This window comes from Pseudorasbora parva, chromosome 5, assembly GCF_024679245.1.
Source record: "Pseudorasbora parva isolate DD20220531a chromosome 5, ASM2467924v1, whole genome shotgun sequence".
NCBI lineage: Eukaryota > Metazoa > Chordata > Actinopteri > Cypriniformes > Gobionidae > Pseudorasbora > Pseudorasbora parva.
Window position 1 is genome coordinate 17,967,408 of NC_090176.1, and position 18,540 is coordinate 17,985,947.

The 18,540-nt window shown below is 40.0% G+C and overlaps 2 protein-coding genes across 2 annotated transcripts in view; one reads left to right on the top strand and one right to left on the bottom strand.

The window, feature by feature from the left end:
- The window catches only part of cfap91 (cilia and flagella associated protein 91), a 33,359-nt gene extending 15,872 nt beyond the window's left edge, over nucleotides 1–17,487 (bottom strand). The window contains exons 1-11 of the mRNA XM_067443400.1: nucleotides 17,347–17,487; nucleotides 17,106–17,182; nucleotides 12,709–12,866; nucleotides 6,969–7,046; nucleotides 6,764–6,820; nucleotides 6,498–6,682; nucleotides 4,584–4,761; nucleotides 4,099–4,256; nucleotides 2,007–2,189; nucleotides 900–1,033; nucleotides 693–806 (exon numbers count right to left, since the gene is read on the bottom strand). Of these exons, the coding sequence (XP_067299501.1) occupies nucleotides 693–806; nucleotides 900–1,033; nucleotides 2,007–2,189; nucleotides 4,099–4,256; nucleotides 4,584–4,761; nucleotides 6,498–6,682; nucleotides 6,764–6,820; nucleotides 6,969–7,046; nucleotides 12,709–12,866; nucleotides 17,106–17,182; nucleotides 17,347–17,434 (1,410 nt within the window). The 5' untranslated portion in view covers nucleotides 17,435–17,487. The remainder of the gene's footprint in view (nucleotides 1–692; nucleotides 807–899; nucleotides 1,034–2,006; nucleotides 2,190–4,098; nucleotides 4,257–4,583; nucleotides 4,762–6,497; nucleotides 6,683–6,763; nucleotides 6,821–6,968; nucleotides 7,047–12,708; nucleotides 12,867–17,105; nucleotides 17,183–17,346) is intronic.
- si:ch211-214p13.9 (cell surface glycoprotein CD200 receptor 1) overlaps nucleotides 17,066–18,540 on the top strand; it is a 42,478-nt gene continuing 41,003 nt past the window's right edge. Inside the window, exon 1 of the mRNA XM_067443402.1 lies at nucleotides 17,066–17,169. The gene's annotated coding sequence lies outside the window, so the exon portion shown is untranslated. The remainder of the gene's footprint in view (nucleotides 17,170–18,540) is intronic.

Genomic DNA, 18,540 nt, shown 5'->3' on the forward strand with positions numbered 1-18,540 from the left:
ACATTGTGAAAAATAGGTACACTTTAGTACACTTTAAAGAGTACTTATTACAAAAACAATACACTTTAAAATAATTTACTTTGAAACTTGCATGTTAATTGCAACTGAATTATGATGTAGTTATTAAATTGATGTTAAATGCAATTAGTTAAACTTTTTGACACTTGAAGTTATATGTACCTATATGTAATTTCATGAATACGTTTATCGTCTTTGAAATATGGTTAAAAATTATTAAATTGTACTGCCGAGTGTACTGACAAGCATTTATGATAGAATAACTAACACGTTCTATAATGTAATTTCTATTGGAACTAAATATATTTGTAACTACACATTAATGAAGGTGCAATTTAGTACATTATATCAACCTTAAATGTAATGTTAAATAACACACTACAGTTAACATTATAGTACTTTAGTATGCCAAAAAAGTGTACTTCTTCAAAGCACAACATAAGAACATTAAAACATAATGACTTAAAATATTTAAACTTTTAATTTGACATTATAAAACCATGAAACTGCACTGCACGTTTTAGGTACATTAAAGTATAATTATTTCTTTGAAAATGTAACTTAGTTAACAGAATCACATAGGTGTGAAGCTACCATAAAGCTACCCAAACCGCATGTATTCAGACACGTTTTGACTTGCAAACTGCACGTCAGAAGGAGGACCTGAATTGTACCTCAGGGGGCTCATCCACCGCAGGGGTTAGGGGTCGCGGAACAGGTTTTTCCGTCTTAAAGAGGAACCGCAGAGGCTTCTTTTCCACCCTGCAGACCTTTTCCTCCTTCAGAGCCTAGTGGGAAAGGAGAGCCCGGGGTTATATCTGTCACTTCATGCATCTCTTCCCACAGTGTGAGTTAGTGTGAAGAGCACGGCATCTCATTACCTGATGAGTGTTTATGAGCTCTAGTTCTCTGCGGGCTGAGCGTGTGATGAAGCCTTTAGTCACTTTAGGTCTTGGCACTTTAATTTGAGGCTCCATGACAGATGGAGAAAGACCTGCCTCCAGTTCCAACAGACCTAAGAAACACAGAGATGATAATGCAGGTCTTTACCACTTATTTTAGACAAATACAAGCAATTTTCGGAATAAATAAGTTAGTGGTGTGCTAGCTAGTGTACTGTGTGTGAAAAGATCCAACCCCTAAATGTCTAATATTTTGAACTGGAATATTTTCATCCACCAGGTATGGAAGCACATAATAAAACAATTGAAAATATAATTGCAACTTTTCATCTCACAATTTTGACTTAGTTTCTCACAAAGTTTATATCTCGAAATTCTGACTCAGAATTGCAAGATATACATTTCAAAATGCCAGTTATAAAGTCAGAATTGGATGATATAAAGACACAACGAGGTCAGAGTTGCGTTTTATAAATTCTCAATTTTGCGAGATATAAACAAAATGAAAATAAATATTATGTAATTCTGAGGAAAAAAGTCGGAATTGGGAGATAAAAAGTTACTTTACTTTTTTATTTTTTTAATCTGTGGTGGAAACAAGCTTCCAAAATTTTATTCAATTATTAAAAAAGAAAGAAAGAAAGAAAGAAAGAAAGAAAGAAAGAAAGAAAGAAAGAAAGAAAGAAAGAAAGAAAGAAAGAAAGAAAAAAAGAAAGAAAGAAAGAAAGAAAGAAAGAAAGAAAGAAAGAAAGAAAGAAAGAAAGAAAGAAAGAAAGAAAGAAAGAAAAAGAAAAATTATTTTACAAAGAATGATTTTAATACACAATTACCATCACACACCTGTTGGTTGATAGGTGTGTAGGAAAGAGGATAATCACATCTAAAAATCTCATAAATTTAAGGAAATCCTGCACACTACAGTTAACAGTTAATACTTTTTTTAAAAGTATGCCTGATGAAGTTCATAAAATATCAGTACATATGTAAATAATAATAATAAATAAAAAATTAACAAGAAATGTAATCTTGTCCTGAATAGTCAGAGAGAGAAAAAACAACCTAGCTGATCTGCAAACAGAAGCAGACCTTGATACGTGCTGAGAAAGTGACTCTTGACCACATTGCGGTTGGAATTTCGCTCAGGGAACTGGCCAATCCGAGACAGAGGAGCGTATGTCTGAGACCCATAATCTGAATAATCCTTTATAATGTCACGTCTCTCCAGCTTTCCCTCCACATTCCTCCGCTTTGCCAGGAGCTTCCGCATTGCTGTGAGAAAAACATGAAGATGTTAGATAAAATGATGTCTTTAAATGTGTTTTTAAATGGCTATTTCATAAATCGGTAATCCGATTTAAACACATAATCTGAATTAAACACAAATGTGCCCGGACAGCGCTCAATACATGCTATGCTTTATTTAGTTAAAGATTTAAATTAGTTATTTTGGGAATGATTACTTTTTATAAAAAAACAACAACAATAAAAGCCTGCATTCACAGTTATCCACATTCAAAATTACAAGAAAACAATAAGTATTATTATTATTATTCACAATATATTTTATTATTTAAATTATAATAATTAAAACAGTAAATAAATATATTACTATCACAATAATATTATTGTACTGTAAAATAAAAAATAGTATTTCATTATAATAATAATTATTATTATTTTATTTTACGGTACAACAGTCAAATTACAATAATAATATTTACGGCTGTCTTCTTTGCTTTCAAATGTTAAACTACAGAGCTTATATTTTGGTGTAAAACTGCTGGCAGACATTAAAGTTTCTCTTTTGTTGACAAAAGATTTATACATTATTCTTGTAACAAATTTAGGAAGACTTTGCTGCATTTGTCAGTGCAAGCCTAAGACTGAAAACACTGGATCATGAGCTGCTTGCATATAAAAAAAAATGCCAAACTCATTCTGAAACAAAACACATCAGACTATATATTTACATTATAAATACATGCATCAAACATGGAAAAATCACATCTCTGTTATATACACTATATTGCTAAAAGTTTTGGGACACATGTCTAATATGGAGTTTGCCCTTTGCAACTGTAACAGCTTCAACTCTTCTTGGAATGCTTTCCACAAGGTTTAGGAGTGTGTTTATGGGAATTTGACCATTCTTCTAGAAGCGCACGTGTGAGGTCAGGCACTGATGTTGGACGAGAAGGCCTGCCTCGCAGTCTCCGCTATAATTCATCCCAAAGGTGTAGGGTCGTGCTGTGCTTAGGACTGTGCAGGCCAGTCAAGTTCCTCCACACCAAACTTGCTCATCCATGTCTTTATGGACCTTGCTTTGTGCACTGGTGCGCAGTCATGTTGGAACAGGAAGGGGCCATTCCAAAACTGTTCCCACAAAGTTGGGAGCATGAAATTGTCCAAAACTGAGGCATTAAGTGTTCCTTTTCAACCCCTGAAAAGCAACCCCACACCATAATCCCCCCTCAACCAAACACTAAACTTGGCACAATGCGGTCAGGCAAGTACCGTTCTCCTAGCAATTGCCAAACCCAGACTCGTCCATTGGATTGGCAGACAGAGAAGCATGACTCGTCACTCCAGAGAACACGACTCCATTGCTCTAAAGTCCAGTCCAATGGCGGCGCGCTTAACACCACTGCATCAGACGCTTTACATTGCAATTTAGTGATGTAAGGCTTGAATGCAGCTGCTCGGCAATGGAATCCCATTCCATGAAGCTCTTTATACACGGTTCTTGAGCTAATCTGAAGGCCACATGAAGTTTGGAGTCCTGTAGCTGTTGACTCTGCAGAAAGTTGGTGACTTCTGCGCACTGTGTGCCTCAGCATGCGCTGACCCCATTCTGTGATTTTACGTGGCCTATCACTTTGCAGCTGAGTTGCTGTTCCCAATTGCTTTCATTTTATTACAATACCAATAACAGTTGACCGTGGAATATTTAGTACAGGTGGCAACCTGTCACAGTACCACGCTTAAATTCACTGAGCTCCTGAGAGTAACCCATTCTTTCACAAATAATTGTAGAAGCATCTGCTGCATTTTATACACCTGTGGCCATGGAAGTGAAGGCAACCTGAATTCAATTAAATGGAGGGCTGTTTCAATACTTTTAGCAATATAGTGTGTATAAAAGTCTCAAAGCAAATACTTTATCTAACTGTGGCCTCACATATTATGTAGTCTTTGCGTATCTTCTTAAGCCGCGCCTCCTTCTCTTGCTGGTGCTGGGAAAAGCTCATGTCCAGTCGCTCCATCTTGACCTCCTCCTGCTTCTCCTCCCTCTGACGCAAGAGCTGCACCAGCAGGGTCAGTCGTGCCTCCTGCAGTCTAACAAAACACAAGTGAAACAAAAGTCGGCATGTACGTGTTTTTGCACTGCAGAAGAACAGGGAGCATTTGTTTATACTGTTGTTAAAGGATTATGTTTACCCCAAATGTGGTAATACTAAATGTGGTAGTACTCTTTTGCATAATACTAAAGGAGATATTTAGAAAAATGTTTCAGAGATTTTTGTCCATTCAATAAAAGTCAGTATGGACCTTTCTTGCTTTTATGAAAATTACATGGTACTTTCATTGTCATTTTAGAAATTGACAAACCCAGTCCCTATTCACGTTTTTTTTTGGCAAAATATTCCTTCAGTTAGTGCTCACTTCTCTATCTCCTCTTCTCTGAAGGCCCACTCTTTCCTCTCCATCTCCTCCATCATCCTTCTCCTCTTTTCAAGCTGAGAGAGGTCATCCAGTGGGGGTAGAGTTGCCTCCCATGCTCTCTTCATTCTTGCCCTCTCGATCATCTCCACTTCTTCCAGCCCTGCAGGCAGTCCACGGCCTGGAAAACAACCAGTGATAAGGGCCTTTCAAACCAACAACATTAACTACTGTATAAAGATAACTATAAGAATATTAGCATCCACACCAACGGATACCAACGCTCTGTTCATCAAAAGCTCGCTAGTTCTGTCATCTGATGCTTTAGAGTAGGAATGAAATGGAAGTTTTGATAGTTTTTTCTTCCCTATTGTGGCATCCAATAAAGACAAGTGAAAAAATGTAGGGCTAGACATTGTTTTCTTTATGGGGAAAGCTGGATCATTGGATGGTTGTGGTTTACTATTGTTGTGATCTCATGTGGTTGACAGGTTGTCCCAATACATTTTTATTAAAGGTTTAGATGGCACACGCTTTAAAAAAGAAAGAATGGTGTGCACAGATAAATTATTAATAAAAAAACCTGCAAAATTCCTTAAAGGGTTAGTTCACCCAAAAATGTACACCCACTGTAGTGAGATGGACTTTGTATCGTTGTTTTTAGTGCCTTTATATGCCAATGGAGGCCTTTCTGAAGCCTTTCTCAGCCATCAGTTTTCAACAAAAATATCTTAATTTGTGTTCCGAAGATGAACAAAGGTCTTACAGGTGTCCAACGACATGAGAGTGAGTAATTAATGAAACCATTTTCATTTTTGGGTGAAACTAACCCTTTAAAGGACAACTCCGGTGAGAAATGACCCTAGGGGTAATTAACAGATGGTTACCGAGTAGATCTGTCTGTGGGATGCGTTTTCATGAAAATCAAATGTAAAGAATTTAATCTCTAAAAACTCTAGCTTATAACACTTGTCTATGGGGCACAGGGTAAGTTAAAATAAATTGCAAGTTAATACCTCTAACAAGGTTCAAAATAGTGTGACTTGGTATCTCATATGGTCCGTTGTTTCCGGAAGAAAGCACCGAACGCAACAGAGAAAATAAATAAATACAAATAAAAATGTCAATGTAATTAGATTTCACAAACTTAATTCCTATGGGGTCACCAGCTCACTTAGCACAGCGTTCATCGTTCGACTCGTCAAGCACTCGACTCGTCGAGACTGTTTTCCAAGATGGCGTCTGACTGTAAACGCATAAGGCACTGTCTTTATAAAGTATCTTCTTATTAAACTGTTTATACACTTACAAAGTTCTCAATCTTTTGGTTTGCATGTAGGGACCTTCATTATGCTACTGTGTTAGTGTGAGGCTATTTTGAGCCTTGTTAGCGGTATTAACTAGCGATTTAATTTCACTTACTCTGCCCCATAGGCAAGCATTATAAACTAATCTGTTTTTAGAGATAAAACTCTTTACATTCGATTTCCATGAAAACGCATCCCAGAGAACGATCTACTCGGTAACCATCTGTTAACTACCCCTAGGTTCATTTCTCACTGGAGTTGTCCTTTAAAAACAAGAATTTAAATGTTTAAGCTTGCAAAATTCCTTAAAAACAAGAATTTAAATGCTTAAGCTGTTTAAACATGGGTGGATTCTGACTGGCTGTCGATGTTTTTATCGTTCATCAGCTGGAAAAGGTTTTTCCTGTGTTGTTATCATTATAGTTGTGGTGTGGACTTTCCTATTCTCATGAAATTAGACTGATTATTAAAACATTATAGTTATCGTTATATTTATCTTTGGTGTTAATGGGCCTAGAGTCAACATCTCATAGTCAACCTGAATAGGAGCTTTAGAGAGTAAGTTTAATGCATTAAATAAATGCGACTACATAATATGTATGTGGTTTACCCCATTTGAGTGTGGCCAGTGTTAGCAGCTCAGGGGAGACTGTCCCAGGACGGACCACATGGTCTGGAGTGTAGGGGTCTGTCTGTGTCTCACTCTCCCGATAGTCAGTCTGAACTCCCACGCTCCGCTGGAACGGAGTGAGGGGGCGTTTATCGTCTCCATTAGGAGCAGAAAGCAGGTCAGATCTGTAAAAAAAATAGTGCAGACTCAGAAGAAAGTCAAGTATTTGATAGATTTATTAACAGATCAAAGCTGAAATGACTTACTTTGACAAAGCAAATACAACATCAGGAGGAATCTGCTGAGCAAAAGGAATAAGAGGACTGAGAGAAAGACAATGGGAGAAAAAAGCAGAAAGACGGTGAAAGAGAAAATCTTTATTTATATGCTTTAATTGTTCAAAGAATTCTATCTGAATAAAACTGTTTAACTGGTGTCGCTCACACTCACTTTTCTGTGTGTGTGTCTTACCGTTTGAAAAACTTCCAGCGGTCCACTCCTGTCACATCAGCAGGGTTCACTCTATCGAAATGAACCCCAGACACAACCCTTACACAGACACATAAATACAAAGATTATTAATTCAGCATACACCACCATTCAAAATTTTGGGGTCAGTAAGATTTTTTTATTTTATTTTGTAATAAATTTAAGGTAACCTATTATGCCCTTTTTAAAGTTTTCAAGCTTGACTTTTAAAAAAACTGCAAAAACAAAACAAACAAAATACATTATTTTTCACAAAATTTACATTGTTGCAGCACCTCTCTTCCAGTCTGTCCGTAACGCAGTTACACAGCACAGTAACACAGACCAGCAGTTTGCAGTGTGCTCTGATTGGCAGGCTGGATCAGTGTATTGTGATTTGTCAACCATTTATTTTTCAAAAATGTCACACCTCTTACCATAACCAAAAGTTTCAACTAATGCAACTCAACCAAGTCTTGTCACTTCTCTTTATGCATATTGCTTTGGGTGAGAATTATTTAAATTAGGAATATTGTGAAATAATTGCAGAATATAGTTGTAGAAAAGAAACTCAAGACCACTTTAGCTTTGCCAAGTCTTTTGTTTATTTTGTTTTTGGTTCATGGATAGTTTACACATCTTGTTTAATAAAACTGCTTTTGGGTTTTCACTACAACTCGCCTCAGTGGAAATTTATGACAGAAAGACCTAGACCTACAATGAACCCAGCAGTTTGCTTAATTCGCCTTAGTCAAGGAAACCGAATCATTGAGGACTATGTTACTGAGTTTCTTGAACTTCTCAACCTTGTAGATTTTAATGCTATGTTCCTGAAGGATATTTTCTGTGGAGGATTAAATTAACCCATTTGTTCACAGCCTCCTGGGAGACAAAAAAAAATCCACTTGTCCCTGTAGGAATACATAGACTTTGCCTTGTTGTTATGTGGCTCATCATTTACTGTGGGTTTTGCGGACGAGGAGCCATGATCCCACAGAACCCTCTAAGCCTGTGTCTCTTCACATCATGGCTGCCAAGCCTGAGCCTCTTCATGTCATGGCCACCATGGCAGATTCTCCAGCCAACATGACGCCATGCCTGAATCTTCGGGTAACATGGCCGCCACACCTGAGTCTTCAGCCAACACAGCTGCCACACCTGAGTCTTCAGCCAACACAGCCGCCACTCCTGAGTCTTCAGCCCACATAGCCGCCACACCTGAGTCTTCAGCCCACACAGCCACCACTCCTGAGTCTTTAGCCCACACAGCCACCACTCCTGAGTCTTCAGCCCACATAGCCGCCACACCTGAGTCTTCAGCCCACACAGCCACCACTCCTGAGTCTTTAGCCCACACAGCCGCCACTCCTGAGTCTTCAGCCAACGCAGCCACCACTCCTGAGTCTTCAGCCCACACAGCCACCACTCCTGAGTCTTCAGCCCACATGGCCACTACACCTGAGTCTTCAGCCCACACAGCCGCCACTCCTGAGTCTTCAGCCCACATAGCCACCACTCCTGAGTCTTCAGCCCACATAGCCGCCACACCTGAGTCTTCAGCCCACACAGCCGCCACTCCTGAGTCTTCAGCCCACACAGCCGCCACTGCTAAGTCTTCAGCCCACACAGCCACCACTCCTGAGTCTTCAGCCCACACAGCCGCCACTCCTGAGTCTTCAGCCCACACAGCCGCCACTCCTGAGTCTTCAGCCCACACAGCCGCCACTCCTGAGTCTTCAGCCCACACAGCCACTACTCCTGAGTCTTCAGCCCACAAGGCCACTACACCTGAGTCTTCAGCCCACACAGCCGCCACTCCTGAGTCTTCAGCCCACACAGCCACCACTCCTGAGTCTTCAGCTTACATGGCCACTACACCTAAGTCTTCAGCCCACACAGCCGCCACTCCTGAGTCTTCAACCCACACAGCCGCCACTCCTGAGTCTTCAGCCCACACAGCCGCCACACCTGAGTCTTCAGCCCACACAGCCGTCACTCCTGAGTCTTCAGCCCACACAGCCGCCACACCTGAGTCTTCAGCCCACACAGCCACCACTCCTGAGTCTTCAGCCCACATGGCCACTACACCTGAATTTTCGGCCAACACAGCCGCCACTCATGAGCATTCAGCCCACATGGCTGCCACTCCTGAGTCTTCAGCCAACACAGCCGCCACTCCTGAGCATTCAGCCAACACAGCCGCCACTCCTGAGCATTCAGCCCACACAGCCGCCACTCCTGAGCATTCAGCCCACACGGCCACCATTCCTGAGCATTCAGCCCACACAGCCACCACTGCTGAGTCTAGCCCACACAGCCACCACTGCTGAGCATTCAGCCCACACAGCCGCCACTGCTGAGTCTTTAGCCCACACAGCCGCCACTCCTGAGTCTTCAGTCAACACAGCCGCCACTCCTGAGTCTTCAGCCCACACAGCCACCACTGCTGAGTCTTCAGCCCACACAGCCGCCACTCCTGAGTCTTCAGCCCACACAGCCGCCACTGCTGAGTCTTCAGCCCACACAGCCGCCACTCCTGAGTCTTCAGCCAACACAGCCGCCACTCCTGAGTCTTCAGCCCACACAGCCACCACTGCTGAGTCTTCAGCCCACACAGCCACCACTCCTGAGCATTCAGCCCACACAGCCACCACTGCTGAGTCTTCAGCCCACACAGCCACCACTCCTGAGTCTTCGGCCCACACAGCCACCACTGCTGAGTCTTTAGCCCACACAGCCACCACTCCTGAGTCTTCGGCCCACACAGCCACCACTCCTGAGTCTTCAGCCCACACAGCCACCACTCCTGAGTCTTCAGCCCACACAGCCGCCACTCCTGAGTCTTCAGCCCACACAGCCGCCACTCCTGAGCATTCAGCCCACACAGCCGCCACTCCTGAGTCTTCAGCCCACACAGCCACCACTGCTGAGTCTTCAGCCCACACAGCCACCACTCCTGAGTCTTCGGCCCACACAACCACAACTGCTGAGTCTTCAGCCCACACAGCCACCACTCCTGAGTCTTCGGCCCACACAGCCACCACTGCTGAGTCTTCAGCCCACACAGCCACCACTGCTGAGTCTTCAGCCCACACAGCCACCACTCCTGAGTCTTTAGCCCACACAGCCACCACTGCTGAGTCTTCAGCCCACACAGCCGCCACTCCTGAGTCTTCAGACCACACAGCCGCCACTCCTGAGCATTCAGCCACCACTGCTGAGTCTTTAGCCCACACAGCCACCACTGCTGAGTCTTCAGCCCACACAGCCACCACTGCTGAGTCTTTAGCCCACACAGCCACCACTGCTGAGTCTTCAGCCCACACAGCCACCACTGCTGAGTCTTCAGCCCATACAGCCGCCACTGCTGAGTCTTTAGCCCACACAGCCACCACTGCTGAGTCTTCAGCCCACACAGCCACCACTGCTGAGTCTTCACCACCCCATTGCAGTTGTATTTGAAATATTTTTACTAATCGTCTTTTAATGAATGTCTTTTCATTTTTACTTTCTGAGTATGAATTATCATATACAGTAAAAGACAGAAGTACCATATTCTTTCTTGTATGATTGTCTCTTCAGACCTTCTGCACATGAGCTTCTTTTGACCTCCTAACTGAACTCCTTTCCACAAATTGATCATAGATATCAACTGAAAACAATAACTAGAGTCAAAGTACTCAATATTCAAAGTGCGAATAGAGACCAATTTTTTATTCAAGCATACAGATACAGAGCTAAGAGATTGTTACAACTAGATAGCTTTCATATTATGAGAAATTTGCATGCCCCAGGGAGCCACTTTTAAACAACAGTGACGTATTGAAATCGCGTTTGCGTTCCCTTTTATTTTCAATTTCGCAATCATGTGTTACCTATATTCTGTGATTGGGGAGCGGTAGTGCTCAACGCACAGTTTAAAATAAAAGTCTGGTGCTTCTGCTGCGCAACGAATCCTCCGCCACGGTCTTTTCCACTAATATGTAACACACACACTTTTAAAACGCTGAATGCAGGCGTTTCACTAACACATAACATACACTCATGCACACGCTTGTCTTCACGTCACGTGATCAGTTGTTTAATTGTTTTTATTTCTATAAAAAGCAACACTAGAGTGGAGGTATAAACTTCACCCTCACACTCCGTCATGACTAGGTCATGAGAATATGGCGAGACAACTATTCACCTCACAATTAGAAGCATCAAAAATACATTCATGGTCCAAAAATAATAACAAAAAATATGACTTTATTCAGCATTGTCTTCTCTTCCGTGTTCCTCAAATAAAGATTTAAACGGCCATGAATCAGTGAATCAATCAATGATTCGGATCGCCAATGTTACGTGATTTCAGTAGGTTGGCAGTTTGACACGCGATCCAAACTGCTGAAATCACGTGACATTGGTGATCCAAATCATTGATCGATTCACTGATTCATGGCACAACCCCAAAAATCTGACGTCTTTGGTCGTTAGTTTGACATGTACACCGGCAGCCGATTAATGAGCCCTGTGATCAAATTTGACCTCAGATGAAATTCTGGCAGTGTCAGAAGATTTGGCACACAATCCTGCAGTGTGACTTTTCCTACGATGACAGTCAAATATCTCCGTTTTTCAAGACAAACTATGACCAAAACGAGTGCTAGAGATTTCTTTGTAGCCAGCATTTCAGTCCCGCGTGTCACCGAATTGTGTCACGTTCATTGATGATATAAAACTCTGGACGAGTTTTCTTGCATGCGTCCGTTTTTAGCGTGCCTTCACTATCGTACAGTCTGACATTAATGCCAACTGAGATTCTACAGTGTGACATGGCTTACATCAAGGATCATGTTTGTACAGTCTGACAAGTGACATTCGCAAAGGATTTTTGAAAAATTGCACAGTGTGCAGGACCCATAAGTCTTTCAACTTCTCAAACTAATTCCTATGAAAGTTAAGCTTTCAAAGGCATGAACTGTGAATCTACGCCGTGGATGCGTTTACCTCAGCTCTCATCACAAGCTCACCCATGACTGTCAATATATCTGACTCCTGCAGCGTTTTGGGATTTGAGACTCCCTCAGCGGCCAAATTTACATATTGAACAGACACGTTCAGTTTTTAATTGTAGTGTCTGTTCTGTAACTGAACTGATTTTATAAAAATGATCGCGGTCGCGGTGGGAAAGTGAAATGGATTCAGTAATCTAGTAGCGGTGGATTTGCGAGTGGCCTCGTAGAGCAGCGAAGCATTCTGGGATTTGTTGTCTTTCATCCCCATGAGACATAAATACATTTTCTGTCTTTTCTCATGCTAGAAAGCACTAAATAAAAAAAAAAACTATTTCACATTTCTACTACATTAATGACCCAGTTTAAATACAGATTTATCTTCCCAGCGCTGAAGTACTCCTTTAAACAGTAGTATATCAATAGCGAGAAGTGCAAGAAAACAATTAAGAAAAAATTATAAATATATATATATATATATATATATATATATACACACACAAAAAGAAGCCACAAACAAAAAAGAATAACTACTGTAACTACAAAAAATAAACAGCCAAATCCCTTGGTACTTGGTAAAGGAAATTTGCTTTAAAAAGCAAAAAAGGTTTTCTTCAAGCAAAATATTTTTTTTCTTATGATTTTGAGATGAAATGTGTCCTGGGCATGTTTTGTGTGTTTCACCCATCTGCTATAATATGTAGAGAGTACCATTGTCTTCATATGGTGTTCAGAGTGAATTTTACCCTGTCAGTCGCTGCAGGGCCTGCCTCCTCTGCTCAGCGTAGCCCCGCCAACGCCGGTCAATGAACGCAGGTACAGGGTCAGTAGATTCAATGCGTAAGGTATAACGGGGGTGGTGTGGAAGATTACTAAACATGGAGTTAAACTCTGGGACCTTCCGCTAATAGAAACAAAAACATATAAAAATTAGGACATATCATAGGCGATATCATTTGTATTTTTTCATACAACGCCTGTCATAAATTTAACTTTAACATAACTTTAATGACCTTTTTCCACTCTTTCTTTTACCTTTAGAATGAATTTATGCTGTCAAAAAGTAGCATACGTACAGGACAAGACGTTTCTCCTGTTTATTTTTCTTTTTAATTATTCCTTTTCTCTAGGAAGGCTACTCTGAAAGTTACAGAATGTTTTGTTCAAACCTTGAATGATCAAGGTTTCTGATGCATTTAGAAGGAAGGAAATGTTATGTTTATTTAAGATTTTCTAAATAACTAAATGATATCACAAAACAGTCACTCTCAATGACTCACTGTAACTGTAAAGCTTACCTTGTCATCTCTTTGCATTAATGTGTGTGCCATTAATATCAAATCAATTTTAATGTGTTCCCTAATCTATGCTTACATTCCTGAGGATACAATACAGAGGATGAGAAAAAGAAGCCACGGAGAACAAGAGTCATAGAGAAACTTGTGGCCAAATTTGCCAACACAAGATCAAATTCATAATGTGATAATGACTGGCTGTACAAGACAGGAGAGTAAATAAAAAGCGTAACAAATTAGTAAATAAATGGACCTGGAATATTGATAGCTGATTTGAGAAATTGTGTGAGAAGAAAAGAGACATAAAACTAGCACAGTGTAGAAACTGGCTGACAAATGCACTCTACTGTTTAGCGGCCATTATATTTAATTATGTGACCACATAGTGCTGCGATTGACCAGTTGAGTATTCCAGAGAGACCTGTAAATGGTCAAAATAACCACTTCAGTGTCTGCATGGTCTTACTTTTCCATTTATTTCAATAACCCAAAACAATTTAGCAGTTCAGACTTACAGCATTTTACCTCTTTGCCAACCTAACAGTGTTTTTCTCTCTTTAAACCAGAGTGAGTTTTGTTATACAAATTATCCTGTTCTATTTATCATCTGCCCATTCTGCTAATACTATATAGAACTATAATACCAGTGTGTGTGTGTGTGTGTGTGTATATATATATATATATATATACAGTGCCTTGCAAAAGTGGGACACAATCATGAAGTGGAATGAAATTTATTGGATATTTGAAACTTTTTTAACAAATCAAAAACTGAAAAATTGGGTGTGCAAAATTATTCAGCCCCCTTAAGTTAATACTTTGTAGCGCCACCTTTTGCTGCGATTACAGCTGTAAGTCGCTTTGGGGTATGTCTCTATCAGTTTTGCACATCGAGAGACTGGAATTTTTGCTCATTCCTTGCAGAACAGCTCGAGCTCAATGAGGTTAGATGGAGAGCGTTTGTGAACAGCAGTTTTCAGTTCTTTCCACAGATTCTCGATTGGATTCAGGTCTGGACTTTGACTTGGCCATTCTAACAGCTGGATATGTTTGTTTTTGAACCATTCCATTGTAGATTTTGCTTTATGTTTTGGATCATTGTCTTGTTGGAAGACAAATCTCCGTCCCAGTCTCAGGTCTTTTGCAGACTCCATCAGGGTTTCTTCCAGAATGGTCCTGTATTTGGCTCCATCCATCTTCCCATCAATTTTAACCATCTTCCCTGTCCCTGCTGAAGAAAAGCAGGCCCAAACCATGATGCTGCCACCACCATGTTTGACAGTGGGGATGGTGTGTTCAGGGTGATGAGCTCTGTTGCTTTTACGCCAAACATAACTTTTTGCATTGTTGCCAAAAAGTTCAATTTTGGTTTCATCTGACCAGAGCACCTTCTTCCACATGTTTGGTGTGTCTCCCAGGTGGCTTGTGGCAAACTTTAAACAACACTTTTTATGGATATCTTTAAGAAATGGCTTTCTTCTTGCCACTCTTTCATAAAGGCCAGATTTGTGCAGTATACGACTGATTGTTGTCCTTTGGACAGAGTCTCCCACCTCAGCTGTAGATCTCTGCAGTTCCTCCAGAGTGATCATGGGCCTCTTGGCTGCATCTCTGATCAGTCTTCTCCTTGTATGAGCTGAAAGTTTAGAGGGACGGCCAGGTCTTGGTAGATTTGCAGTGGTCTGATACTCCTTCCATTTCAATATTATCGCTTGCACAGTGCTCCTTGGGATGTTTAAAGCTTGGGAAATCTTTTTGTATCCAAATCCGGCTTTAAACTTCTTCATGATGCTCTCTGCGCTTTAAACGGTCCTCTGAGACTATCACATTGCAGGTGCATTTATACGGAGACTTGATTACAGGTGGATTATATTTATCATCATTAGTCATTTAGGTCACCATTGGATCATTGAGAGATCCTCACTGAACTTCTGGGGAGAGTTTGCTGCACTGAAAGTAAACGGGCCGAATAAGTTTGCACGCCCAATTTTTCAGTTTTTGATTTGTTAAAAAAGTTTGAAATATCCAATAAATTTCCACTTCATGATTGTGTCCCACTTGCTGTTTATTCTTCACAAAAAATTACAGTTTTATATCTTTATGTTTGAAGCCTGAAATGTGGAAAAAGGTCGCAAAGTTCAAGGGGGCCGAATACTTACTATATAATACAATAATAATAATAATTTGTTGTGCTTAAAAGAAGTTAACTTATTTTAATGTGTGAGTAAAGTACATGTACAACTTGATTATAGTTTTAACTATATAGTGTACTTTTCAATATTACAAATGTACAACATTTTAATATATTAAATGTACTAAATTGCATTTTAATCATTACAAATGTATATAATATAATACAAGATATTCAAGTCCCAATAGAACTGGCACTACATTTTTATTTTATTTTATTTAATTTATTTTATAAACTCGCAATTGTGTGATATAAAGTCAGAATTCTGAGATATAAACTCGCAATTGTTTGATATAAAGTCACAATTCTGACTTTTTTTCTCACAATTGCAAGTTTATATCTCAGAATTCTATTTTTATAACTCACAATTTTATAACTCACAATTTATCTCAGAATTCTGACTTTATTTCTCACAATTGCAAGTTAAAAAGTCAGAATTCTGAGATAAAAAGTCGTAATTACTCTTTTTATTTTTTCATTTAGTGGCGGGGCTTCTATAGTTAATGCCGTCTTCCCGTGCTATCGGAAATTTGATAATTTCCACTTCTGAAGTGCCGATTACGAGCTCATCGCATTCAAATTTTGAAATGGGAGGGCGTTCATGTGCAATTTTTCACGTTGGAAACTCGTATTTACGATAATTCCAAAAGTGAAGGCAGCTTTATATTAAAAATGTCCTGGCTCTTCCAAGCTTTAAAATGGCAGTGACTGTCGGGTCATTTTTGAAGTCCATAAAAGTGCATCTATCCAGCAAAAAACTGCTCCACACGGCTCATGGGGGTTAATAAAGGCCTTCTGAAGCGAAGTGGTAGCCTACATTTTTTGTAAGGAAAATATCCATATTTAAACCTTTATAAAGAAAATGATCTAGCTTCCGGCGAATCGCCTTCCGTAGCCTATTCAATTTACTGGAAAAGTGTAGCGACCGCACCTCTCGCAGTTCAAAAGGCTGCTACATCTGACATTGCACACACCGGTTACACTCGTCTTGAACTGCGAGAGGTTTTTCGTAAGTTGACCTTTATTAACCCCCTGAGCCCTGTGAAACAGTTTTATTATGGACAGATGCACTTTTATGGACATTAACATTAAAAATGACAGTCACTGCCATTATAAAGCTTGGATTAGCCAGGACATTTTTAACATAACTCTGATTGTATTCGTCTGAAAAAGAATGTCATATAAACCCAGGATGGCTTGAGGGTGTGTAAATCATGGGCTAATTTTCATTTTTGGGTGAACTAACCTATTAAAAGTAAGGTATTGGGTTATAGCTGTTAAAATGCCTTTCGCTTCTTTCTTTCTTTTTGTTTTTCTCTCTCGTGTATTTTTTTTACCCCTGACATGTGTGGTTACTCTTCTATGTACAACGTGTCTTGTTCTTATTAAATTAAAATCCTTTTTTTTTTTTTTAAACGACTGCAGTTCAAGGGTCAGTTCAAGGATTCATTACATGAATCTGCAACACCTGAAACATTATTAGAGAGCGGTCACCCGTTTTGTGCTAGAGTAGTGTATGTAACTTAGTAAGTGCTGTGGGAGAAATACAATTACAAGCCCCGCTGTGCCCCATCGTCCTGGGTAACATTTGTTTCTCTAAACAGATTATTTAGAGTTAACAGTTACATTTTTCGCCAGCACTCTCATCTTATCTTACCATTCGATCCAGTGAGGCCTGAGCTCGGAGGTTTTCCCTGGCGTGATCCACATCAGCCGACAATGTATGTACTGGATCTAGAACAGCACCATCATCCACAATTCAATACGTATTTATCATAACGGTACAATATATAACAGTTAACGTTACTATATTTATTTAAAGCCATGTCCTAAACTATATTTACATTGTAAAAGTCAAATAGTGATTTGCATCTGTAGCCTATTCATACGTAACTCACCGTACAAATAATCATATGTCCTCTGCTGTTTGAATCCCCTACTACCCTCATTTTTCTTCTGAAATGTGCGTGTGACAGAGACGTTCATGTTTGCTTGTAGCTGCTATGTGTTTTATTTGTAAGACGGGTAACGTTAATGGTCCCCATGGAGATCGTAAACATCCAATCACGTCACTTCCGCTTTAACACCACTAGAGGGCAGTAAATACAAACCCACACCTTCCCCAGGTCAGAACCTTTTTTACAGTCTATGGTCAGAACTGTACATTTGTTGTTTTTCCGGTCTGGTGTAGCAGCTTTATATTGACATGTGGTTGTGGACATGCAAGCCAGTAGAATAATAGAGATGTATGCACTGAGAAACAAATAGAACCAACCACAGTGGATTCAGGGCTAAGGGAGCACTGTTGTTATTTCTAAACAGCATACAGATTTCCAAAGAGATGGTCTTGAAAACTATATTCAATTCTTTACTAGGTACTGGTAATAAAATTAGAATAACTAACTAAATAAATTACTATCACTATCAAACAGCTGGTTTACTAACATCACTCAATTAGTTAAATTTCTTTTCAAGAAATAAAGATTTCCTCTCATGTAGAATATAACAGTTGTTCCAAAAAATAAATAAATAAAAATGTGTGGCAGGAATTATGCTTGTAAATAAGTATCCAAGCCTAAGCCTTTGCTGATGATAATTGTAAAGTTTGACAGGAAGTTTCATGGGCGTCGGAAGCAAATAAAAAGTGGGTGGGTCAGTAGCGGCTAAGACAAAATATTTTCTGGGGTTGTCCCCCAGAAAAAAAAATTATTTCATAGATGTGATTTCCTGCATTATGGTGCGTTTTAGGCCATATCCCTTTACTATACCAAAAAAGACCTCAAACCAGTCAATACCAATAGTCTAATAAAAAGGCTATATTCATTTAACTGACATAGAAATCAACAGTTTCACAGATAATGATAATGAACAAGTTGCATGTTTTTTATGCTCCGTAGGCCTATCCAGAAAGAAAAAGTGCCGTTTATGAAACGATTGATTGGGCCAAACAAAATTACAGAAATCACTGAATTATATACTGTGGCTATAGAGTAGGGGTAAGACGCATGGCATCAGGTTTTGATGCATCGCGAGCAGAGGTTCGAATTTGCCTTTTGCCACACTCGCTCTACTCCCTTTCCCCATCACATATC